This window comes from Anastrepha obliqua, chromosome 6, assembly GCF_027943255.1.
Source record: "Anastrepha obliqua isolate idAnaObli1 chromosome 6, idAnaObli1_1.0, whole genome shotgun sequence".
Classification (NCBI taxonomy): Eukaryota; Metazoa; Arthropoda; class Insecta; order Diptera; family Tephritidae; genus Anastrepha; species Anastrepha obliqua.
The window spans coordinates 67744223-67770845 of NC_072897.1; the positions used below are offsets into that span (position 1 = coordinate 67744223).

General features: G+C 39.7%; 1 protein-coding gene and 1 pseudogene across 1 annotated transcript; one reads left to right on the forward strand and one right to left on the reverse strand.

Moving 5' to 3' along the window:
• Nucleotides 1–2703: 2703 nt before the first annotated feature.
• LOC129250666 (jerky protein homolog-like) lies at nt 2704–4420 on the reverse strand (annotated as a pseudogene).
• Nucleotides 4421–9435: 5015 nt separating this feature from the next.
• Nucleotides 9436–10406, forward strand: LOC129250667 (kelch domain-containing protein 10 homolog; the record flags this gene model as incomplete). The annotated part of the gene is made up of 2 exons (XM_054890272.1): nt 9436–9987; nt 10056–10406. Coding segments are annotated over 2 exons (903 nt in total), but the record flags the coding sequence as incomplete, so codon positions are not given.
• Nucleotides 10407–26623: the final 16217 nt, after the last annotated feature.

A 26623-nucleotide genomic window follows, 5' to 3' on the forward strand; every position in this document is an offset into this window, starting at 1 on the left:
TGTCATCTTTGTTATCTTCCGTTTGCTTGAAAACCAACACATAACTCAGAACCTTCTCCCACAAAAGAAGAAAACAAATGAAGCAACTGTCAAAAATTGCTTTAAAATTGGAAATACGAATAAGAAGAGCAAAGCGTGTCGCCAGTACAGGAGACAAATTCCCTTCTCTCTTCCGCGGCCGTCCTTCACCCCGAACAAAATATTTCCCTTCCAGATGTCTCCTCCTGTAAATGGGCACTAATGCTAAAAACAGTGAATACCGTAAACGCAATCCCGACCAGCTGTTCGAACAAACTAATGAGAACCCCATTTAAACAAAAAGTTCCTTCCTGCCGTTTCGTAGTACCGTAGATTTTATTTCACGATTTTTAAAAAAATCCCGTAATACCGACTTAGCTGATTGCTCTCTCAGCACACAGTGTTGCCAAGCAGTACATTTCGAAATCATGTACAAAATAGACTTAGAAAGATGATAATTTTTGTTAAAATAGCTTAAAAATACTGTTGAATAATGTTAATTATAGATAAATGAACTATTTGCGTTTGTTGGTTTTTGGCTTTGGTTTATTAAACAATGAAAAATTGTAACTGATAACGCGGATGTGTGAAAAAGAGTGTAAGCAAAAATATCAATGGCAACATTGTGTCGATACAACCAAATACATACACACGCAAACCGATGTATTGTGTAAATATGTAATTAAAAGAACGCAGTTGTTCTCGGGGGTGAGTTTTTGTGCACGGTAAGGGACTGCGGTAAGGGATTCCGTGCGGTGTTCACTGTTTTCAGCATGACTCAGGTGGCGCCATTAAAACACAGCTACTTTATTTTTCGTGATTTTAACAATTCTGACGTCAGTTCCTTTCGCAATACAAAAAAAACGAACAAAACAAACAAAAGTAGGATAAATTACTTGTTTGTGAAAATTCAGTAAATGGCTTGTAATTATTGTGATGTGTGAGATTTAAACCAATGAAAACGAAGTACCGTGTTTTAAATTGTGAAAGCACATATTAAAATAAAGCCTCCAAACCCAGTTTGTTTGCATTTTTAATGCGGAAGACGCCATGACTGCAAAGTATATGTGTGCGTATAATTTTTTGTGTCTGGTTGTTTCAATTGCTGTCGCCTACTCTTCTTCTTCACAAAAAAGTAATTCCTCTTCTTTTTGCCTGTTTATTCATCCGCTCTTACGACACGCCGAATTGGAAAGGCGCAATCTGTTTCTCTGTCATACTTGTCCATATCACAGAATTTTATACCTTCAATCCGAGGCGAATTGAGTACTGAAGGTAGCGCCATTAAACAACAGTTACTTTAATCTGGTGTTAGCTCCCTTCCCAAAACAAAACAAACGAACAAAAGTAACAGAAATTGCATGCTTGTGAAAATGCAGTGAATGGCTTAGTAATACTGTGATTTGTGAGATTAAAACTAAACAAACTAATGCAAACGAAGAGCCGCGTGTTAAATTGTTAAAGCTAAATAAGTATAAAGTCTCCGAATGCAGTTATTTGGCTGTACATATAATTTCTTGTGTTTGGTTGTTTCCATTGCTTTCGCCTACTCTTTTTCCCAAACAAGTAGTTATTTTGTTTGTTATCTAATCTTTGTTATCTTTTCTAATTCTTTGGTTTGTTTATTCATGGTCTCTTCCGACACGCTGAATTCGGAAGGCGCAACCTTCTTCTCTATCATTCTTGCATTATTTTTCTTTTCTTGTGAGCTCGTGTCTGTACTTGTCAGCATTGCCACTTCCAGAGCTGATGAACCGCTGATAGTCGAAATGGAGGGTTGCCAGTAAAAATCACCAAAATAACCGGCGAAAATATTCCTTTCAGCGGTAAAATGAAGCGATGGAAGATGTAAACATTTAATTGTTTTTTACAACATTCAATTGAAACGTAATAATTTAAATAGGAGTGTGTCTTTAGATTTTTCAAAGCCTCTTATATCCCTTTCAGTTTCTAGTTTTAATAACTTCTGCAAATATATATGAATACATTGTACATCTGGCAAGAGGGTGATCTGCCATGAATAACGTCTTGCACAAACGGTATTCACACCATTAGATACAGTCAAGAGTACAATTTCCCTAAAATACCACCGAATCGCGGATTGTAGATGGAGAGACCAGACGAAATGCAAAATTAGCAGAACGTTATGCCCCACCTACAACCTCAAACAATCATCAACATTGTTAAACATGAAACGACGGGTCGCCTGGAGACTAACGGCAGTCATAACTGGCTCTGGGTCTGTCGGGCATCCCTCACAACACATAATGTCACAGTTGTAAGCAACCGGAGAAAAAGGAATGAATCTTTCACTATGTAGAAATATTCTAGAGTCTTGATATCAAAAAGTAAGCCTATAAACAGTCCGTAATTGTATGCAAAACGCTGGCTAGCCGCAAGCCCCACATTTCAGATATTAACAGAAAGAAGAGATTGAAGTTCGCCAAACGCTATATAAATGAGCCAGATTCTTTTTGGGAAACGTCATATTGAGTAATACAGTTGACGCTCAGAAATCTTAACCTGTTTGTCATTTGGCTGTTTAAGTTTTCCGAATTTTTAAGATTTCTGGACGTTTTGTAAAATCGGCTGAAAATAAGCTGAAAATCTTATTTGAAGCAATCATTGACAACTGCAGCGTATTGCATTAACTTTCTTTAATGTTTTAGTCTAAAAAATAACATTTCATGTGTTTGAACGAGTGAAGTAATCAGTAAGAATACATTGTTTTTGTGGTTTCGATAATTGTTTTTTAACGATGTCTGAACGCAGTTCGAACAAGTTTGCCATATGCTTATTTGTGCATTCTACATTTTGCTCGTTCCATTTGATTAGAGTGTTGACCGCACTTATTGCATCTAAATAAGGAATGGGTTGATTCGAGCAAACAGCTTCACCATCCGCAATATCTGCATCACATTCCATTTCTTCAATATCGATATCATTCAAATCACCTTCAACGATCATATCAGCATTCCATTCCTCAATTTCATCGGTTGATAAGCTGGTACCGACACCCAATTTCAAAAGTAATTGTCTAGTGTCTTCAATTTCACGCTCATAATCAAGATTTGAAAGCAGCTCTGACAATGGCAGATCATCTTGTTTATCAAATTGGTCATCGTCCCAATTTAAAATTTGGTTCCATGCCTTCTCCAATACGGTTTGGGGTAAATCATTCCATGCTGACTTCAACATTAAGATTGCATCACGAATTGAATGCCTTTTTAGCATATCATGAACCGAAGCATCTTCTTGAGCGACAATATTCGACAACAGCATATTTCGATATTTCAGTTTTGCTATTTTTATTGGATTTTGGTCCATTGGCTGGATGACGGCTGTCACATTCGGTGGAAGGGACATTGCCACAATATTTCCGTCGTCAGAGCAAAATGAATCAATCGGTGAATGTGCGCTACAATTATCCAATAAGAGAATTGCTTTCGGTGGAATGTTGTTTTCGGCACTAAAACGTCGCACCTATAAACATTAGCAATGAATTCGAATTAAAAAAAGAATTATTTTTTCAACAATAAAATTCACTTCTCACTTCTTTGACGAATTCGTTGTGGAACCAATTGCTGAATATTTTTTTTGTCATCCAAGCATTGGCCGAATGATCATAGTTTAGCGGGTTTTGGAAATTATTAAAACAGCGTGGTTCTGCCGCCTTTCCAATCACAAGCGGTTTGATTTTATTTGATCCATCGGCGTTTGAACATAACATAAATGTAATGCGCTGTTTCTGAATTTTTCGTCCTGGGGCGGTTTTTTCGCAAGCGGCAACGTATGTTTTGTCTGGTAAAAGTCGGTAAAAGAGTCCCGATTCGTCTGCATTGTATAACTGTTGATTAGTGACATTCATTTCATTCATTTTTGCGCGCAAACTATTTATAAATGGTGTAATTGAAGTGGTGTCACTAGATAATATTTCCCCACACACTTTCAAAAAACGCATTCCAAATCGACGTTTGAATTTGGTTAACCAGCCGTCACTCGCATTGAATTCACTTTCTTTTTTGTCTGGATAAATATGCGCGAAAAAAAACTTTGCTTTGGCCTTCAATATAGGCCCATTTATCGGACAATTTCTCTCTCTTTGGTTCATAAACCACTCAAACAATTTTGTTTCCATTTCAGAATATTCGGCTTTGTGTAACGTTTTTTTTTAGCCCGTTCAAGCGAATTTGATACCGCTGCCATAACTTGTGTTTTATTTTTCTTCATTTGAGAAATTGCTGAAACAGAAATACCGAAATCGAACGCTACACGACTTGCCGTCACACCAGCATCTAAACGATTGAAAATTTTAACTTTTTCTTCAAGCGACAATCTTTTTTGTTTCGAAGCAGACATTTTTAATCGATTCAAATCAATAAATAAAAATGTAATTAATGTATTCCCATAATATTGCTGACCTAATGCGTTCGCAATGGAATTCCTTTCAACACTGCAATATTGGCGCTAATGTATACAAAGATGCGATACAAGCAAAACAATGACAAATAAATGAATGTTTACTTCGATTGAGCAAGTTCACGCATTAGCAACATAATTTATTGTTCGCTCAGCCGATTTGTATGGAACGCTCGGAAAACTTAAAAAAATATTAAGATTTCAGAACAGTACATTATGCGCCAGAGGCGTTTAAGTTTTCTGGACTTTTAAGATTTCTGAAATTTAATGTTCCCGGATCAGATGGGCCTCCAAAAGTTTGGCGAAAAGAAAGTACAGCTCATAATGAAAAAATTCGAACTCCTATCGTTAAGCATGGAGGAGGAAATGCAATGGTTTAGAGGTGCATAGTTGCATCTGGAGTAGGAAAAATGGTTTTTATTGATGATAAAATGGACAAATATCTGTATTTAAAAATTTGGAAAATAATTTGCATGATAGGGCCGTTAAACTTGGACTGAATGCTAGAGGGCTCTTGTTTCAACATGACAATGACCTAAAACACTCATCTTATCTCGTGTAAGAATGGCTTTTTTACCACTATAAGCAGCTTAAATATTCACCTCAACCACCGGATCTGAACCCAATTGAGCATGTCTAGGAGCTCTTATAAAGGAGAATCAGAAATAACATCAAAGGCGTCATTAAAGATAGCTTTAAGTGTTGAGTGGGAGAAAATTGCAGCCAATGAAAACAAGGTAGTGATAAAAATTGTGGAAGGTAGGAACAAGGTAGTGATAAAAATTGTGGCCAGGACGATTCTTCTGCATATGGTTCAAGCAGCTCACAACGGCCGGGATTAGCTCACGTATCCTCTGGGTAGCTTCCGAAAACCCGTTCGGGAGTGAGCTAACGTGAGAAGGCGAAACATTCCAGGATAGCTGGTGGTGCGTTGGGTTTGGGACCCGCCACTTAAAAATCCCCCCCAATGAAAAGTTTAAAAAAGCCTCGGATGAGACCTCCCTATACTGATGACGACCACTGCAAACGAAATAAGGATTACGATTTGTGGGCATGCACCTGGAATGTCCGGTCCCTTAATGGGGAAGGTGCCTCTGCCCGGCTGGTTGATGTCCTCGTGAGAGTAAAGGCTGACATCACTGCCATTCAAGAGATGCGAAGGATGGTACAAGGCAACAAAAGAGTAAAGGAGCGCAAATTCGGTGTTGGATTTGTTGTGGGAGAGAGACTTCATCGCCAAGTACTGTCGTTCACTCCGGTGGACGAGCGTCTCGCAACAAAGCCCGTTTCTTTAACATATCGCTAATTTGCGCCGACGCCCCGACGGAAGAGAAGGACGATACGACCAAAGATTCCTCCTATGAGCGCCTGGAACGTTCCTATGAGCGCTGCTCCCGCCACGACATAAAAATCGTGCTTGGCGACTTCAACGCCAGGGTGGGCAAGGAAGGAATTTTTGATCCCGCAGTCGGGAAATTCAGCCTGCACAACGAAACATCCGGTAACGGACAGAGGCTGATCGACTTCGCCGGGGCTCGAAACATGGTAGTCTGCAGCACCAGATTCCAGCACAAGAAGATTCTCCAAGCCACCTGGCTGTCTCCTGATCGAAAGACACGAAACCAGATCGATCATGTTGTGATAGATGGAAGACACGCTTCTAGTGTATTAGATGTACGTACGATCCGAGGACCCAACATCGACTCGGATCACTACCTTGTTGCAGCCAAACTGCGCACACGCCTCTGTGCAGCAAAAAACGTGCATCTACCTACGCAAATAATGTTCGACATCGAGAAGCTGCAATCACAACATACAGCCAGAAGATTCGCCACTCGACTCTCACTCCTGCTCTCAGAGAGTACTGCCCAACAAACCGGCATGCACGAACAATGGAGCAACATTTCTCGTTCTGTACGTACCGCCGCCGAAGAAGAAATCGGAATCCGGCGAGCCCGAAAAAACAATTGGTACGACGAGGAATGTCATGCTGCCGCAGAAAGAAAGGATGCCGCCTATAGAGCCACGCTGCGATCGGGCGCAACGCGAGCCATGTGGGATCGCTACAGAGAGCTGAAGAGAGACGTATTATCCGACAGAAGAAACGAGAGGCCGAAATACGTGAGTGCGAGGAGCTTGAGATGCTGGCCAATAGGAACAACGCCCGAAAATTTTACCAGAAAGTTCGGCGGCTTACAGAAGGTAAGACCGGGGCGTTTTCCTGTAAGAACAAAGACGGCGGTCTGGTTGACGACGGAATTGGCCTTCCGCTACCCGATCATGACGAGGTGAGAATAGCGATAACCCGGCTAAAGAACAACAAAGCCACGGGCGCCGACGGACTGCCGGCTGAGCTATTCAGACATGGCGGCGAGGAGCTGGTAAGGTGCATGCATCAGCTCCTATGCAAAATATGGTCAGATGAAAGCATGCCTGCCGATTGGAATTTAAGTCTCTGCCCAATCCATAAGAAGGCGATCCTGCAATTTGTGCCAATTACCGCGGGATTAGTCTACTAAATATCGCCTATGAGGTTCTAGCGAGCGTATTGTGTGAAAGGGTGAAGCCCACCGTCAACCAACTGATTGGACCTTATCAGTGTGGCTTCAGACGTGGAAAGTCTACCACCGACCAAATATTCACAATACGCCAAATCTTGGAAAAGACCCATGAAAGGAGAATCGACACACACCATCTTTTCGTCGACTTCAAAGCTGCATTCGACAGTACGGAAAGAAGTTACCTGTATGCCGCGATGTCTGAATTTGGTATCCCCGCGAAACTAATACGGCTATGTAAGATGACGTTGCTTAACACCAGCAGCGCCGTCAGAATTGGGAAGGACCTCTCCGAGCCGTTTGATACCAAACGAGGTTTCAGACAGGGTGACTCGCTGTCGTGTGACTTCTTTAACCTGATGTTGGAGAGCATCGTACGAGCCACAGAACTTAATCGCTCAGGCACACTTTTTTATAAGAACGTACAATTGCTGGCGTATGCCGATGATATTGACATCATCGGCCTTAACAACCGCGTTGTTAGTTCTTGTTCTCCAAACTGGATAAAGAGGCAAAGCGAATGGGTCTGGTGATGAACGAGGACAAAACGAAGTACCTCCTGTCTTCGAACAAACAGTCGGCGGACTCGCGTATCGGCACCCACGTCACTGTTGACAGTTATAATTTCGAGGTTGTAAAAGACTTTGTTTATTTAGGAACCAGCATTAACACCGATAACAGCCTTGAAATCCAACGTAGAATCTCTCTTGCCAACAAGTGCTACTTTGGACTAGGCAACTGAGCAGTAAAGTCCTCTCTCGACGAACAAAACTAACACTCCACAAGACTCTCATCATGCCCGTCCTAACGTATGGCGCAGAAGTTTGGACGATGACAACATCCGATGAAGCGACGCTTGGAGTGTTCGAGAGAAAGATTCTGCGTAAGATTTTTGGACCTTTGCGCGTTGGCAACGGCGAATATCGCAGACGATGGAACGATGAGCTGTATGAGCTTTACGGCGACGTAGACATAGCGCAGCGAATAAAGATCCAGCGGCTTCGTTGGCTGGGTCATGTCGTCCGAATGGATACAAGCGCTCCGGTTTTGAAAGTGTTCGATGCGGTACAAGCTGGTGGTAGCACAGGAAGAGGAAGGCCTCCTCTGCGTTGGAAAGATCAGGTGGAGAAGGACTTGGCTTCACTTGGTATGTCCAACTGGCGCCGGTTTGCACGAGGAAGAAACGACTGGCGCGCTTTATTAAACTCGGCCAAAATCGCGTAAGCGGTTATCGCGCCAATTAAGAAGAAGAAGGCCCAACAAAGTCCTAAATACTCGCATTTTCATTATTTTCCTGGAATTTGTGCGGGTGATAAACGCTCGGAGTAGTGCGCGTTGCTGCCACGGTTTGTGTCCGGCGTTTACCTACACCGGACGACCCTTTCTGTTTTTTGTAAATTTTGTCTATTTGTATTCTCTGCAAATGTTGTGAATTTATTTAGATATATACCTATATTCTTTCTCTCTCTTTCTCTCATTCTCTCTCGGGTCTCCCCCTCTTTCTTTGTCTGCCTTCTAAGTTTCACTTGTGTTATGTGTACTACGCTACACGCACTTCTTTTTTATAAAATATTCCTTAATAGCGGAACCAACAGACTTCGTTCTGTCAAATAGATTTTGAATGTGGCAGCTTATATTTCGACCTTTAGACGTTTTTACTGTGCTGAACCTCACACACCGCTCTATCATCATGGTGACGGTTCTGTTCAGGAGAGTTAAAGAGAAGGGTCAGCTCGGGGGACCTAAGAATCTTCGCTTCCACGAACTTTGCCCACCCGTTTGGGACCCACTAAAAACTCCGAATGGGATGTCTGTCAGAAGGCTTCAAACTAAGAGGGGAACTTAAGGTTCAAACCTGATTGAAAAATAATCTGAAGGGATAGTGGGTACCTAAAGGTAACAAATATTTATAGAGTGGGTTCTTCAATGACAAAACATAGAGATAATTAATTATTTAATATTATTATTATTAACATTAAAGATAATAAACGCTTTTTAGCGCGGTTTATTTGACAGATGCAACGACGTGAAAACTGATGTAATTTATGTGGCGTTCTGAAACTAAAACAAAAGGAAGATTATTGCGAGGCCAATCAAATCTATAGCTCTTGCCTTTTTTACTTTTCAGTTTGGTCCGGTTCACGATATTATCACTTTTGTGTGAACGCATTATACTAAGTTTCCACCGCAGCCGGAGTTTGGGTTCTCTGCCGCTATCGTGTTCTTAGCGCAAACACGAAACAAAACACCTGTCAAATCCCATACAAAATTAAAACACAACTTCATACCTAAACCCACTTTTCAAAGCGTGTTTTGTTGGGTTTGCGTCTAATATAATTATTAAGTGGTGGCAATGTTGCTCATTTTCCTCATTTATTATTGCATTCTTATCGAAACATGGCAACAATGATTGCAATTTGTCAATATGACATTTGATTGACGCACCGGCTATCCATTTGGTGAATCTTGCTCAAACGACTGTTATATATATCAAACAACAGGTAAAAAACCGAGTGTTAAGCGAATAGAGGCTACTGGTGATGCGCCAATTCCGCAATATGGACCGGGAATAGTTTTACACGAACATTATTTATATACGGTTGGGGGAACAACTGGCTATGATTACTCTTGTGATGTGCATCGCTTAAATTTGCGCACACGAGTGTGGGAATGCGTATATATCTGTCGTCCAGATATACGCGAAGATCCAGAGGGTCGTTATCGTCACGAAGTTGTCTACGATGGGCAATACATATATGTGCTGGGTGGTGGTACATCGAATTTAGTGTATGATTTACAACGCATCCCTGCATTTAATTTAATTACAAACCGATGGGAATATTTCGTCACATTACCCGATCGAACATCACAAACAAATCTAACAATCGAGCGACAAAATTCCGGATATCCAAACCCACGAAAGTGCTTTTCCTGCGTACAGCACACGAAATCGAATGGTGAGGTCGAAGCATTCATTACGGGAGGCTTGCAGGTGCGTAATAATTAAATTTAGTATTATTAAATAATATTTGAAGTTGGATATCCCTTTTCCATTTGCAGGTCGATCAAGTATATTTTTCTGATATATGGAGATTAAATTTTACTACTAAGCAATGGACACTTATAAAAACAGCCTCTCTACCAAAAGCTTTGTACTTCCATGCCGCAGCGCACAGTCAAAATGGTTGTATGTACATATTCGGTGGTATTGAATATGATGAAAAACGTATACGACGGTGCAATGACCTTTATAAAATGTGGATGACCATACCATTATTAAGTGAAATTTGCTGGGAGGCAGTGTTACATTACAGACCAAATCTCAAATTGAATGGCCACTCACAGCTGCTTAAAATGGGCATACCATTGCGCTTTGCACAGAGATTGTGGCATTCTTCAAAAGCAAAATGATATATATATATGGTATGGTATGTCATGTAACGAGCAATAAGAAGCGACAATTTTTATGTTTCATTCTAGACATAAAAGCATAATTATTGTTTGCTAACCATTTAGGAATGACATAGTTTCATATGGAAGAAATGGAACCAAAAGAATAAACATAATAAAATAAGACATTAATAATGAGTAAAAATAAAAAAAGCTAATTAATATGAAAATAAGAGTAATTATTTTTATACGCTACATATGTGTACGAGCAGTTGTGGCGATTTTTTTTACAATATGGTTCATACACTCAATGGATGCTCAGATCACGAATTCTAGAAAATTGTATCATAAGAGTGGAAGCAGGATCAAGTGGCCAATCGGGCAACCAGATGAACACCAAATTTAAAATGATAATAGTCTGCCGTCTGATTTAAAGTTCGTATCCATGAGTCTATGCATAATTAAATTCGCTTTTTCCAGATTAACGATATAAACAAATTATTTTCAATAAAGAAAAGATACCAAGTTTTTAAATCAAGGCGGCAGTAATGTGCTAAATAGAGATTGACCTCGAATGCCTGCAGTTTTTTCTGCATACAGAGCAATTGCCACGCGCTTTTTTAGTGAAATCGGGTTTCGATAGTTCGTTTTTCTTTTGGCTATTTTTTCAAGTTTGCTGCACAATTTTTCAAAGCAGGATCTTTCCATTCGGAAATTATCTTTGAAAAACTTGTCCCCATTACTCTGGCAATTTTTATAATTCTTACTAGCAAACCCGGCCCGCTTCGCTGGGCAAAGACATGGTGGGTCCACATTTTGGCATATATTTCGAGACCCTAGTCATCAATAGGTATGAAAATTACCCCACATTAAAGCACTTATCGACAGCTTTCATTTGATGCCCATATTGCACATCCACAACCAAAGGTTACCCGGGCCCACGTTTTGACCTATATCTCGAGACCCCAGTCACGGAGCGGCATGAGAAATACTCTGTACTAAAGCATTCACCAACAGCTTTCAATTGATATCCATATTGTACAAACACATTCTAGGGTCCACGTGTTGGTCTCTATCTCGGGACCCTAGTCACGGAGCGGCATGAAAAATACTCTGAACTAAAGCATTCACCAACAGCTTCCATTTGATACCCATATTGTACAAACACATTCTAGGGTCCACGTGTTGGTCTCTATCTCGGGACCCTAGTCACGGAGCCGCATGAAAAATACTCTGAACTAAAGCATTCACCAACAGCTACCATTTGATACCCATATTGTATATACACATCCGAAGGTTACCCGGGCCCACATTTTGACCTATATCTCGAGACCCCAGTCACGGAGCGGCATGAGAAATACTCTGTACTAAAGCATTCACCAACAGCTTCCAATTGATATCCATATTGTACAAACACATTCTAGGGTCCACGTGTTGGTCTCTATCTCGGGACCCTAGTCACGGAGCCGCATGAAAAATACTCTGAACTAAAGCATTCACCAACAGCTTCCATTTGATACCCATATTGTATAAACACATCCGAAGGTTACCCGGGCCCACGTTTTGACCTATATCTCGAGACCCCAGTCTCGGAGCGGCATGAAAAATACTCTGTACTAAAGCATTCACCAACAGCTTCAATTTGACATTCATATTGTACAAACACATTCTAGGGTCCACGTTTTGGTCTCTATCTCGAGACCCTAGTCACGGAGCGGCATAAAAAATACTCTGAACTAAAGCATTCACCAACAGCTTTCATTTGATACCCATATTGTATATACACATCCGAAGGTTACCCGGGCTCACGTTTTGACCTATATCTCGAGACCCCAGTCACGGAGCGGCATGAGAAATACTCTGTACTAAAGCATTCACCAACAGCTTCCAATTGATATCCATATTGTACAAACACATTCTAGGGTCCACGTGTTGGTCTCTATCTCGGGACCCTAGTCACGGAGCCGCATGAAAAATACTCTGAACTAAAGCATTCACCAACAGCTTCCATTTGATACCCATATTGTATATACACATCCGAAGGTTACCCGGGCCCACATTTTGACCTATATCTCGAGACCCCAGTCACGGAGCGGCATGAGAAATACTCTGTACTAAAGCATTCACCAACAGCTTCCAATTGATATCCATATTGTACAAACACATTCTAGGGTCCACGTGTTGGTCTCTATCTCGGGACCCTAGTCACGGAGCGGCATGAAAAATACTCTGAACTAAAGCATTCACCAACAGCTTCCATTTGATACCCATATTGTATATACACATCCGAAGGTTACCCGGGCCCACATTTTGACCTATATCTCGAGACCCCAGTCACGGAGCGGCATGAGAAATACTCTGTACTAAAGCATTCACCAACAGCTTCCAATTGATATCCATATTGTACAAACACATTCTAGGGTCCACGTGTTGGTCTCTATCTCGGGACCCTAGTCACGGAGCCGCATGAAAAATACTCTGAACTAAAGCATTCACCAACAGCTTCCATTTGATACCCATATTGTATATACACATCCGAAGGTTACCCGGGCCCACATTTTGACCTATATCTCGAGACCCCAGTCACGGAGCGGCATGAGAAATACTCTGTACTAAAGCATTCACCAACAGCTTCCAATTGATATCCATATTGTACAAACACATTCTAGGGTCCACGTGTTGGTCTCTATCTCGGGACCCTAGTCACGGAGCGGCATGAAAAATACTCTGAACTAAAGCATTCACCAACAGCTTCCATTTGATACCCATATTGTATATACACATCCGAAGGTTAACCGGGCCCACGTTTTGACCTATATCTCGAGACCCCAGTCTCGGAGCGGCATGAAAAATACTCTATACTAAAGCATTCACCAACAGCTTCAATTTGATATTCATATTGTACAAACACATTCTAGGGTCCACGTTTTGGTCTCTATCTCGAGACCCTAGTCACGGAGCGGCATGAAAAATACTCTGAACTAAAGCATTCACCAACAGCTTTCATTTGATACCCATATTGTATATACACATCCGAAGGTTACCCGGGTCCACGTTTTGACCATTTTCCCGGCAATTATTCGAAATTTTCTCACCTTTAAAACCTTCCCTAGACCTCCACGAATAATTCAAGACCAAGGTAAGATAAATCCGTTCAGCCATTCTCGAGTTATAAGCGAACATAGGGACAGATTTTCACATTTATATATATAGATTTCACAATGTCAACAAAAGACAGTTCAAACACAGATTCTCCCAAACTTTCGGTGGAAACAGTTGACAGTTCTCCCAAACACAACTCCTGCAAACACGGTGTTTGCTTTTGGTGGAAACGTAATATTAGATCCTCCAACGCAAACACGCTCACACACGAACGCGCACACACATACGTTTGATTCAATTTGCATTTGTGCAGCGACAATAAAGCTCAAATTTACTCTTCGACGTTAGGAACACACCTACATTGTTTAGACAACAATAAGTTCTTGTAATTTAATAGCAATAAAGTTCAAATTGATTCTACATTTAGTTAGAAAATATTTTTATGGGAAAAAGAAAAGGGGTTTCCCGGAAATTATTCAAATTTTTCTCGCCGTAAAATTCATCCTAGGACTTCAAGGAACATTTAAAAAAAAGAATTGTTAAGATTCCGCTTACCAATTATGCGCTAACCAACACATTTTGCGATTCAGTTTTATATTATAGAAGATTTGTGAATGAAATCATTCCTTAACTCATTCTGAAACTAAAACAAAAGAAGGAATATTGCGAGGCCAATCAAATCTATAGCTCTTACTTATTTTGACTTTTCAATTTGGTCGGGTTCACGATATTATCGCTTTTGTGCGCACACACACACACACACACACACACACACACACACACACACACGCACGAGTTATATATTATAAGTAACTTTCCCCTTTCGCTCTCGCTCTCTTCATTATCTAACTGTAATAATTAGCTATGTAAGTAATATATTTAATTGTTGTAATTGTTGTAAGAATAAATGGGGAAATCATTCTCTCTTCATTTCAAGTATAAATCTAACTGTTAAAATAAATTGAATAAGTATAGTTTTTAATGTTAAAAGTAGTCTTCAAAGTCACCTTGAAGAGTAAAGTACAAATTTATTTTGAAGTGTAATCAAACTTGTGCTATTTTAATAAAGCTAAATTAAATTATAATAAACTAAAAAATAAAACTTCAACAAATTTATTTTATTTTCAAAAATAAATTTAACTGGCGACGAGGATGGGATATGTTAGTTAAAACATATCCAGTGATAATCGGCAAAAGAAAAGTTTAAAATTTTCAAGAAACCGATGTGAACCGCAAATAATTCAAGTGGACATTACTAAAGTGTGGCAAAAAGCGAAATTTTTGTAAACTTAAAAACTAAAAACTAAACTAAAAAAAATATTTCGTGTAATAACTAATCCGAAAGAATAGTTCTAACAAATTTATGATCGTTGAAAATAATTTGAACTTAGCGCAGGTGGGTGGCATTAGTTGCAGATTTTTGTAAATATAAAAACAAATGGAAAAGTGCATTTTCTCACCAAAATATCAAATTATTAGTTGAGTGCAAAACGGCAAATTTGTGCATAATTTGTGAGCAATTTTACTGCCCAAATTGATATGACTACCGTACATACATATATTTAAAGCGGACAAAATCTTTGACAAACAAGAAAAAAGATTCGCTTCGTAAAAAAACAAAAAAAAAGGAAAAGAAATTACTAGAAGTTAAAAGTTAACGGAAAAAGAGAAGAAAGTGTACGGTGTGCATTCCAGTGCTAACGGCGTGAAAGACGAAAGAGAAAGCAAGCCAGCTATCATTAGAGAAAGCAGCAGAGCAGCGTGTGCTTAGAACAACAACAACACCCACAATGGCTTTGACGTTAGCTGAGAGCTTGCGTGAAGCGAGGAGCTTGCCTGCATTTAACGGGAGCAGTGAATATACGCTCAGCAACTACCTGAGGGACGTCGCAACTGTGTTGCAGCTAACGCCAGCAGAACATGTACAGACAATAAAAACAGTATTAAGCAATAGACTGCAAGGTAAGGCGTTAAAGGCGGTCGAAACCTTATTTAACCCTACATGGGAAAGTATAATAGTTAAGCTTAAGGAGGAATTTGGAGTAAAAAGAAGTTTTTTTAATTTAAGAAGTGACGCTCTAAACGAAGAAGCTAGAAACATTGAGGAATTACATTATAAATTAAGTAAAATTTTAAGTTTAATGAACACAAAGTATAGCTTAGAACCTGACATTTTGTATACACCTGAAAATAATGAAAAATTAATTTTTGATATTTATGTAAACTACTTACCTATTAGTATTAAATCTCTTTTGCTACAAAATAATATTAGATCTATTAACATAGCTTATACATTTTATTTAGAAAATAATTTATTAAAAGATATAAAACTAGTAAATAATAAACAAGCGAATAGTTTTGCGTATAAAAGTTTTCAAAACAATAATGATTTTCGAAATAACAATACCTTTCCAAATAATAACTTTCAAAATGCAAATAATTCATTAAATAGGAATGGTTTTCAAAGATTTCAAAATTCAAGCACCTTTCCTAATTATAGTAGCCGTAATAACAGAAATAATAGTGGTGGTTTTAATAATTGTAACAGAAATTTCAGAAATTTTCAAACGCAAACTTTTAACACTTTTAACAGAAATAATCAGCAACAACAAACCCAAAATTATGACTTAGAAAATTTTAGTAATTTACGACAAAATCAACAAAATTCATATAATAGACATTTAAGTAATAATGAAGAACCCATGGAAATTGATGCAATTCATGTTACAGAAAATTTTCCTGTGCAGCCTCGAAATTATCATTACCCATAGTAATATTAACTATAAATAATACAAAAACAAGATGCCTAATTGATAGTGGTGCTGCTACTACCCTCGGAGATTATAATTTTTTTTCCAATATAGGAATAAAGAAAAGTTTAATAAAACCAATTTTATTAAATACCCTGGTCGGTAATAATATTATTATAGATGAAGTGATAGTAAATGTGCCGGATGAATTCAAAGAAAAAAATAGCACCATGTCTGTTAAATTAATTAATTTTATTGATAAAAAATTCGATTGCATAATAGGAATAAATATTTTACAGCCCTTTGGAGCTATAATAGATTTTCAAAATAATACTCTTAAAGTAAATAATAATGAAATAAAACTAATTGACTATAAATTTAACATTTCTTATGAGGAAATTAATTATATAGAAAAATTTGAGCTGGATAAATTCAAAGATTTAATGCCTACAAACTTAAATAAGGAAGAAAATAAGTTATTAGAAAATTTTTTACATAAAAATAAAAAGACGTTTTATATTAAAAACCAAAATTTAACTACAACTACCTGTGTAAAACATAAAATAATAACTACTTCTAATAAAATAGTATACTGCAAGAATTATAGGCATCCACAGATTTTAGAAAATGAAATAGAAAAGCAAATAAATGAAATGTTAAAAGAAAATATAATACGCCCCAGCAAATCGCCTTATAATTCCCCTTTGTGGATTGTTAAAAAGAAGTCCGATAATTCGAACCAGCAGAAATGGCGATTAGTTATAGACTTTAGGAAGCTAAATGAAATAACTGTGGATGACAAATTTCCTCTGCCAAATATAGAGTCATTATTTGACAAGTTAGGTAAGGCACAATATTTCTCGTCCTTGGACCTTGCGAAAGGCTTTCATCAGGTTTTGATGGAGGAAAGCGACATTGAGAAAACGGCTTTTTCAACGCCCCGTGGTCACTTCGAGTTCATTCGAATGCCCTTCGGTCTCAAAAACGCGCCCGCTACATTTCAGCGAATGCTAAACTACATTTTGGCTGATTATATAAATAAAATTTGTATAATTTATATGGATGATATACTAGTCTTTTCAACCTCGCTAACCGAACACTTAGAAAGCTTGCAAAAGGTATTTAATAAACTGAATGACTACAATTTAAAGGTTCAAATAGATAAGTGTAGATTCTTATCGAAAGAAACAAACTTTCTTGGTCATATCATAACAAATAATGGGATAAAGCCCAACCCCGAGAAAATTAATATAATACAAAACTTGGAGCTACCAAAGTCAGTAAAAGAAATTAAATCGTTTTTAGGTTTAACCGGATATTACCGGAAATTCATTAGGAACTATTCCTTTGTTGCTAGCCCTATAATAAAATATTTAAAAAAAAATAGTAAAATTGATATTAATGACAAATCTTATATTGACGCTTTCGAAAAATTGAAGAAAATTTTAACAAATCCACCAATATTATGCTATCCAGACTTTAATAAAAAATTTGTATTGACCACGGATGCAAGCAATGCTGCTATTGGCGCGGTGTTGAGCCAGGATGGCAAACCAGTAAGTTACGCCAGTAGGACTTTAAATGGACATGAAAAAAACTACTCAACGCTAGAAAAAGAATTATTAGCCATTGTATGGTCAGTGAAATATTACCGTCCATACCTTTTTGGTCGAAAGTTTCTAGTTCAAACTGATCATCAGCCTTTGAAATGGCTTTATTCACTTAAAGAGCCCAATTCTAGAATCATCCGATGGAAAATATTATTAGATGAATTTGATCTCGATATTGAATATATTAAGGGAAAGGAGAATAAGGTAGCTGATTTTTTGAGCAGAGTTGAAGTAAATCATAGTACGGAAGAATATTTAAATATTAATTTCTTTAGAATAAATAAAATCGTTAATAAATATAGGACGCAAATAAGAATAGTTAAAAATAAAAATAAAGAAACCGAAATACTTTTTAAAAAATATAAAATAATATACGTGTCTGAGAATGACTTAAATAATACTCATTATTTGAATGATTTATTTAGACGTGAAATAAAAAAAGGAAAAATTGGGGTATACTCGGAGCTTGACAATAATAAATATAATATAATACAGAACAAATTAATTGAATTATTTTCTAATAACAATAAAATAAATTTCATAAATTGTACTAAAGTTGCAAGTGATATTGAATCCGAGGAATCTTTATTGAATATCATTGATGATATTCATATTAAAGGTAACCATAGAGGAATCCAGGAGAATTTCGAAGAATTAAAAGATAATTATTATAATCCTAAATTATTAAAATTTATAAATAGATATTGTAATAACTGCAGAATATGTAATGAAAACAAATATGACAGAAAACCAATAAATAAAATATTTCAACATACTCCAACACCAGAAAAACCAAATGAAATAGTACATATCGATATTTTTCAGATACAAAAGACTAGTTTTTTGACAACAATAGACAAATTTACGAAATTAGGAACGGCACATAAACTAAATGACAAAAATATGGTAACAATTAAAACTAAAATCGAAGAGCGAATCGCATTTTTAGGAAAACCTGATAAAATTATTATGGATAATGAATTTAATAATGCACTTATAAAGTTGTTCTGTCAAGAAAATAATATAGAAACTCATTTTACAACACCGAATTCGCACACAGGAAATTCAGATGTAGAAAGAATGCATTCGACTCTCTTAGAGCATATAAGAATATTAAAAAACGCTGAAAATATTAATGACTCTGAAGAATTAGTACTAAAAGCAATTAATTACTATAATAATACAATTCACAGCACGACTAAATTAAAACCAATTGATTTTATAAATAAGTTACATATAAATTTAAAAGAGGTTAAAGTAAGATCTGAAGCAATTAAAAAGAAAACCATTGATAAAGAAAATATTAAAAGAGAAAATATTACACTTAATTTACAAAAATCTAATTTATATATTAAAAATCCTACTGCAATTAGACAAAAAACTGCTAAAAGATTTAACAGATACCACCACAGCAACCCTAATAAAGTAGACACTGCACAATTTAGACGCCCATTAAAGTCTATAAAATAAAATAAAAATAAATAAAAAATAAAAAAAATAGTAATAAAAAAAATGAAATGGATTTGTAGAGCAAAACATGGAAAACTATTCGTTAATATATTTTTTTATATTAAATCACACTATATTTATTTTTTTTAAAATGTAAACTATAGAATAAGAAATGAATATTTATGGCTAATATAGTTTAATATTTATCTTGGAAAAAAAACCCCTAAACAACTTAAATATATTTCATGTTTTATGTTAAGTTGTGATTTAAATCTGTATCACTATAAGAAACTATTAAATTTTCGGATTGTATATTTGTAAAAGATTCGACGAGACTCGAATTCTTTAAGGAGAGGCGAGTTATATATTATAAGTAACTTTCCCCTTTCGCTCTCGCTCTCTTCATTATCTAACTGTAATAATTAGCTATGTAAGTAATATATTTAATTGTTGTAATTGTTGTAAGAATAAAGGGGGAAATCATTCTCTCTTCATTTCAAGTATAAATCTAACTGTTAAAATAAATTGAATAAGTATAGTTTTTAATGTTAAAAGTAGTCTTCAAAGTCACCTTGAAGAGTAAAGTACAAATTTATTTTGAAGTGTAATCAAACTTGTGCTATTTTAATAAAGCTAAATTAAATTATAATAAACTAAAAAATAAAACTTCAACAAATTTATTTTATTTTCAAAAATAAATTTAACTCACGGTTGTTGTTCACTCCACCGGGTTGAACGACTAAGCTGGGCTCTAAGCTACCGTGGGGGTCGGCAGGTTGCGGATAGCCGGAAGGCCTGTAGTAGCAGGTTAGTTGCGAAATAAGTTTAAGCGAATAAGCAATCCCCGACAATGAGCGGCCAGAAGCGGAGGATGCGGCTAAATGACAGCCCATCCGATGAGGCCTCCGGTGACAGAGGCCGAAAAGCGAAGCCTCTGAGAAATAGTTGTCCCCCCAAGCCCCCAAGGTCATGGGGAACAAAACAAAACAAAAAAATCCAGGCGCGGCGGTTTCCATAGTGGACGGCTTCCTGGTCAGCGTCTGTTCACCATGTTAGGTGCGGCTGCTAACTGACCGGTATATGCCGTGGCGCACTGGGAGTCTCCCATCACTTCAAGAGCCATCTCTGTTGTTGAAGTGAAGGGAGTGATGTGAGCTTGCTCTGCCGAGGTGTTAGCTGCGGGGTGTATCAGTGACCAGCCCCTTCGGGCCCTAGCCAGGGAATGGGTATTGGACGCAGATGTAGTAGTATGCGTTGCCCCGGGTGAGCTCCGGTCCGTCCGTGTTTTCCGGGACCGGTAAAGCGAAGAACAGGCCTCAGGGAACTGGGGTAGGGGCACTGTCCCCAAGGGTATACCCGCTCCTGTTTATTTCGGCCCGCCCCCCTACACACGATGCGCTGGTAAACAAAAAAAAGAATGGAAAATAAAATGAGAAACACAAATACAACAAACAACAGCAGTAACATATATGGAGCCATTATAGGCAATGGAAACGAAAGCCTGGAAGAGGCTAACAAAAAGGTACCAGGTGCAAGTGGACCGAGTGATCTGCTAGTAGACCTAACGGAGGAGTACAAGACCCCCAAAGGCCGTATAATCACGGGGGCTGATCCCTTTAAGCGCGCACCAAAGCTGAGACGGAGTCCTATCAAGACACTCAGTGTAGAAAGGCCTGAGAGAGCAAAATCGTCGCCACCTGCGCTGCAAGAAAGCAATGAGAAAGCAGCACAATCGGGTAAAGATACGTTAACGCTTCTTGGTGAGACGATTGGGAAGTTGACTGAAGCAATGCGTCTACCGCAACGCTCGATTAACAACCACATAAGGGAACTCCTCGAAACGATCACTAAGCTGCACTCGAGAGCTCAAGAAGAAGCGAAAAACAAGGAAGCCAAGCGGACTGTTCTTGGAAGTGTAATGGCTGGAGGAACCCCGAAAAGACCACGCGACGATAAAGAGCCGGGCAGAAAAACGCCACCAAAGAAAAGTAAAACCGAAGAAGAACACAAAGTGTCAGCAAGTGCAGACAAGAAAGTCAAAGGAGAGGGTAATGTCAAGAGGACAAACGGTGTTGTGGAAAATGGCTGGATGAGTGTCAAGCGCAAACCAGCCAAGAAGAAAGTGACAAATAAACCACCCCCGAGGCCGGATGCGATTGTCATTGCGCGTTCCGGAACAATGACATACAGTGATATTCTCAGGATAGTTAAAAAAGATGATGCCCTCCAAGAACTCGGCGAAAACGTTACACGCATAAGGAAGACGGCCAAAGGCGAAATCCTGCTACAATTGAAAAAAGAGCAGATGGCCAAACCAGGCGCAAATCAAGGTCCTAACCCACGAGATGTTGGTGGAGATCCGTGATTTAGATGAAATCACAACCAAAGAGGACATAGGTGAGGCTATACGAACGCAAGTTAACGAGCTTAACCTATTTAGTGAAAACGCAATAAAAAGCGTTAGAGCGGCGTATGCAGGCACGCAAACAGCAGTGATAAGCCTACCAGCACTGGACGCAAGGCGACTACTTGAGAAGCAAAAACTGAAAATCGGCTGGGCAGTATGCTGAATAAGAGAAAAGCCTGACTTGAGGAGATGCTACAGATGCCTGGAGTATGGCCACCTAGCGAGGGCATGTAAAAACGAAGACGACAGAAGCCAGAACTGTCTCAAATGTGGAGAAAAGGGACACCAAGCGAAAGTATGCGAGAAAAAGCCCTTCTGCGGAGCTTGTAAAAGAAATGGACGAGGAGATACAAGTCATCAGATTGGAAGCAAAAAATGTCCCCTGTATCAAGCGGCGTATATTAAATCGAAAAAATGAGGATTGAGCAGATCAATCTAAACCATTGCGAGGCTGCACAAGAGCTCCTTAAACAAAGGGTATACGAAAATAAGGTGGATGTTGTGCTAGTCAGCGACCAGCATAAAAACCTAAACATCGGAACGTGGGTCTCGGACAGGAAAAGTAAAGCTGCTATTTGGGCCTGTGGGGGAAATACCCTGCAGGACAAACCGCACACCCACAGTGATTACTATACCCGAGCAAAAATATGTGGCATATACTTCTACAGTTGCTACGCGCCACCGAAACTGACACAAGCAGAGTTCGAAAACCTACTGGATGAACTTGTGCAAAACGCTCGCGGCACCACACCAAACGTGATTGCGGGTGATTTCAATGCGTGGGCCTTGGAATGGGGTAGCAGATATAGCAATAAAAGGGGAGATGCCTTGATTAAGGCATTCTCACTGCTTGATGTGGTTCTGCTAAACACCGGGGGAAAAAACACCTTCGAAGTGAATGGTCGTGCATCAATAATCGACATCACTTACGCCAGCAGGGCTCTAGTACGAACAGCAAGCTGGAAGGTGAGTGATTTTTACAAAGGCAGTGACCACCTTGCCATTACGGTGGACTTTTCGCATGGAAAAGAAGCCGTACAGAAAAAACAGAATAAGGGCTGGAGGGTGGAGACGCTTGATGAAGAAATGTTCCAAATCATGCTAGAAAAGAACCCAGCTAGCACCAACGATGTGGAACTACAGGCGGAGCTGCTAGTAAAATATGTTAGCAGAGCTTGCGATGCCGCTATGTGCAGGAAAATACAGAGCGTTCCCAGAAAGCCTGTATACTGGTGGAACGAGGAGATCAGCACCCTAAGAAGCGAATGCAAAAAAGCAAGACGCCTTTCCCAAAGGAGCTATGGGTTGGCAGAACACTACAGGCTCCGCGAGAACTATAAAAAGAAGCGGAAACAATTAAAGAAAGCCATTAAAAGCAGCAAGGCAGCCAGCTTTAAAGAACTGTGCCAGAATGTGGACGAAAACCCGTGGGGTGATGGCTACAAACTCGTTATGGCCAAGGTCAAAGGAGGTAGAGGACAGGCGCCAACTTGCCCTATTCTTTTAGAAAAGATTGTACAGACACTCTTTCCAAAGCAAGATATGCAACCAAGCCAGACCCAGTTCCACGCAGCAGAAAATAGTGTCACAATCAGTGAAGCAGAGGTGATTTTGGCGACGGAAAGTTTCGGCAATGCTAAGGCTCCAGAACCTGACGGAATTCCGAACAAGGCGCTGAAGATCGCTATGAGGCGCAACACAAAGGCATTTGCAGAACACTTCACCAAGTGTATAAATGAAGGCACGTTTCCGAAAGTATGGAAGAAGCAACAACTGGTCCTACTTCAGAAACCAAATAAGCCAGCGGGTGACCCAAGTTCTTATCGGCCACTCTGCATGATAGATACTATGGGTAAAATCTTGGAGAAACTAATCTGCACGCGCCTGGAACAGCACCTAGAGAAAGCGCCGGCTGAACTATCCGAACATCAGTTTGGTTTCCGAAAAGGTCGTTCAACCATCGATGCCGTCAGGAGGGTGACAAACATTGCAAGTAAGGCTATTGAAGGTGACAGGTGGATGCATGGTGATAAAGAATACTGTGCAGTTGTCACCCTGGATGTCAAGAACGCCTTCAACTCAGCATACTGGCCCCATATTATAAAGGCTCTTGAAGAGAAAAAAACGCCAGCATACTTAGTACGGGTTATTAACAATTATCTGTCGGAAAGAGTACTTCTGTACAACACAGATGAAGGTCCCAAGAGATATGCAGTAACGGGCGGAGTACCGCAGGGTTCTGTACTGGGCCCGATACTATGGAATGCATTATATGATGGGGTACTGCAACTCCCAATGCCGAGGGAAGTGCAAATAATAGGATACGCAGACGACATTGCGTTGACCATAGTCGCCAAAACAATCCCTCAGATCCAGAGTATCTGTAGCGAGGCAACAACAAAGGTCAAACAATGGCTAACGGCGGCTAAACTCCAGCTAGCAGGGCAAAAAACAGAAGCAGTCCTCATTACGAGTAGAAAAAAGTTAGAAACGACCACACTAAACATTGATGGGTTTAACGTCACAACACAGGCGGCACTACGATATTTGGGTGTAATGATCGATGCTCGACTAAGCTTCAGGGAGCACATTGAAAAAGCATGCGGAAAGGCATCTATGGTGACGGCGGCACTGTCAAGAATCATGGCCAACATTGGTGGTCCCACTCAGAGTAGAAGAGCGCTCCTGGCTAAAGTTACCCAGTCTACGCTCATGTATGCAGCACCCATATGGGGTAAAGCCTTGATACAGAAAACATATGCGAAGAAGGCGGAAATAGTTTTTAGACTTATTTCCCTTAGAGTTGCCTGTGCTTTTAGGACAGTGTCGTTTGAAGCAGTATGTGTCATATCAGGTATCATGCCACCAGACATAATGGCCTCTGAACTGGGTAGAGTGTACGACAAAGCCAAAAGCCTAAACAGGCGATTAACGGCGGAAGAGCGTAAAGAAGAAAGACGGGGGAGCATAACTGAGTGGCAAAATCGCTGGGACTTAGCGACAAAAGGGAGATGGACGCATAAACTTATCAGAAGCGTACAGGCTTGGGTTGAGAGAGGACATGGTGACACAGATTACTACCTCACACAGTTCCTGACGGGGCATGGATGCTATAGAGAGTATCTCCAAAGACTCGGCCACGAGGACGCAGCTGACTGCTCGTTCTGCGGCAACGGTAGCGAGAACGTGGAACATGTCTTCTTCTCCTGCCCGAGATACGCATCTGAAAGAATGTGCATTGAAGAAATCATTAAAGAAAAAATAAACCCGGGCAACATTGTAGATCACATGCTGCAGTCGAAGTTGGTGTGGGCCAAGATGAAAGAATGGTCCGCAAATGCGCTACAGGAACTGCGGAAAAAGGAATGGGAACGCAGTAAAGAAAGAAGACTAAGGAGTAATGAAGGGTACACGGAAAGATAGATATAAATGAAGAGCCATAATGGCTAGCTTGGCCCTGCGATGCAATGCTTAAACGGCGGTACCGCAGGGCACACGAAAGCTACAGAGGTCGGAGTTAGGGTTTAGTACGTAGGTGTACTGTTTCGCACGTCCAGCTTAGTAGTAATACTGAGTGTGCGTGGTCCCGAATGAGGTGCACCCTTAGCGATCAGTATGAATCGTGCATGCCGTCTATATTGACGGTATCTATGTAAGATTCCCCCTTCGGATAAAAGAAAAAAAAAAGAAAAAAAAAAAAAACACACACACACACGAACGAAACTACAAACTACAGAAGAGGCTGAAGTAACAGCAAAAATCACAACACCTATTGCAGATGGCAATAATGGCTGCGGGGACCTCCTTAAAAACCCTTTCCAAAGGAGTTCAAGGCTGACGCACTCGCTACCAGACACGGTAAGGACTAGATCGGCGTCACCGTGTATGCAGCACCTCGGTTTCGTAAAGGCGATGACGGCTGAAGAAATTCACCAAGCAATCGGCGATAAAGTCAAGGAGTTAGCGGAAACGATGGAGCTTCCGAAGCGAAGCATCAATCAGCCAATGAGGGATCTGATAGCGAGTATAACGAATCTCCATAAAAAACTAGGAAGATCTATCTTTACTCCGATGAACCAGGTACCAAGAGGGACGAATGAGGCGGATCCTGTTATTCAAGACAAAGGTACCCAAACACCACCTCTGATCAAGCGCACCACGGATTGCACGCCAAAGGGGACAATTGTTAACGCCGCCGCAAGCTCAGCCAAAAGAAGTAAAACTAGCCGGGTTGAAGTCTTGAGGAATACGCCGGTTACAACGAATGAGCAAACAAGCGCAGAAAAATGGCAATTGGTTAAATCGAAGAAGAACCAAAAGGGGTCTACGCAGAATACTCTTAACCGAGAGGATAAGAAAACGGAAAATAACGACGCCAAAAACAATCGAAGACGGAGAAGACCACCACGTAAGGACGCTATCGTAGTCAAAAGCGCTGGTAGCATCTCATAAGTCGAAATCTTGAAGCTTAACGCGCTGATATTGACATCATCGGCCTTAACAACCGCGTTGTTAGTTCTGCCTTCTCCAAACTGGATAAAGAGGCAAAGCGAATCGGTCTGGTGGTGAACGAGGACAAAACGAAGTACCTCCTGTCTTCAAACAAACAGTCGGCGCACTCGCGTATCGGCACCCACGTCACTGTTGACAGTTATAATTTCGAGGTTGTAAAAGACTTCGTTTATTTAGGAACCAGCATTAACACCGATAACAGCCTTGAAATCCAACGTAGCATTTCTCTTGCTAGCAAGTGCTACTTTGGACTAAGTAGGCAACTGAGCAGTAAAGTCCTCTCTCGACGAACAAAACTAACACTCCACAAGACTCTCATCATGCCCGTCCTAACGTATGGCGCAGAAGTTTGGACGATGACAACATCCGATGAAGCGACGCTTGGAGTGTTCGAGAGAAAGATTCTGC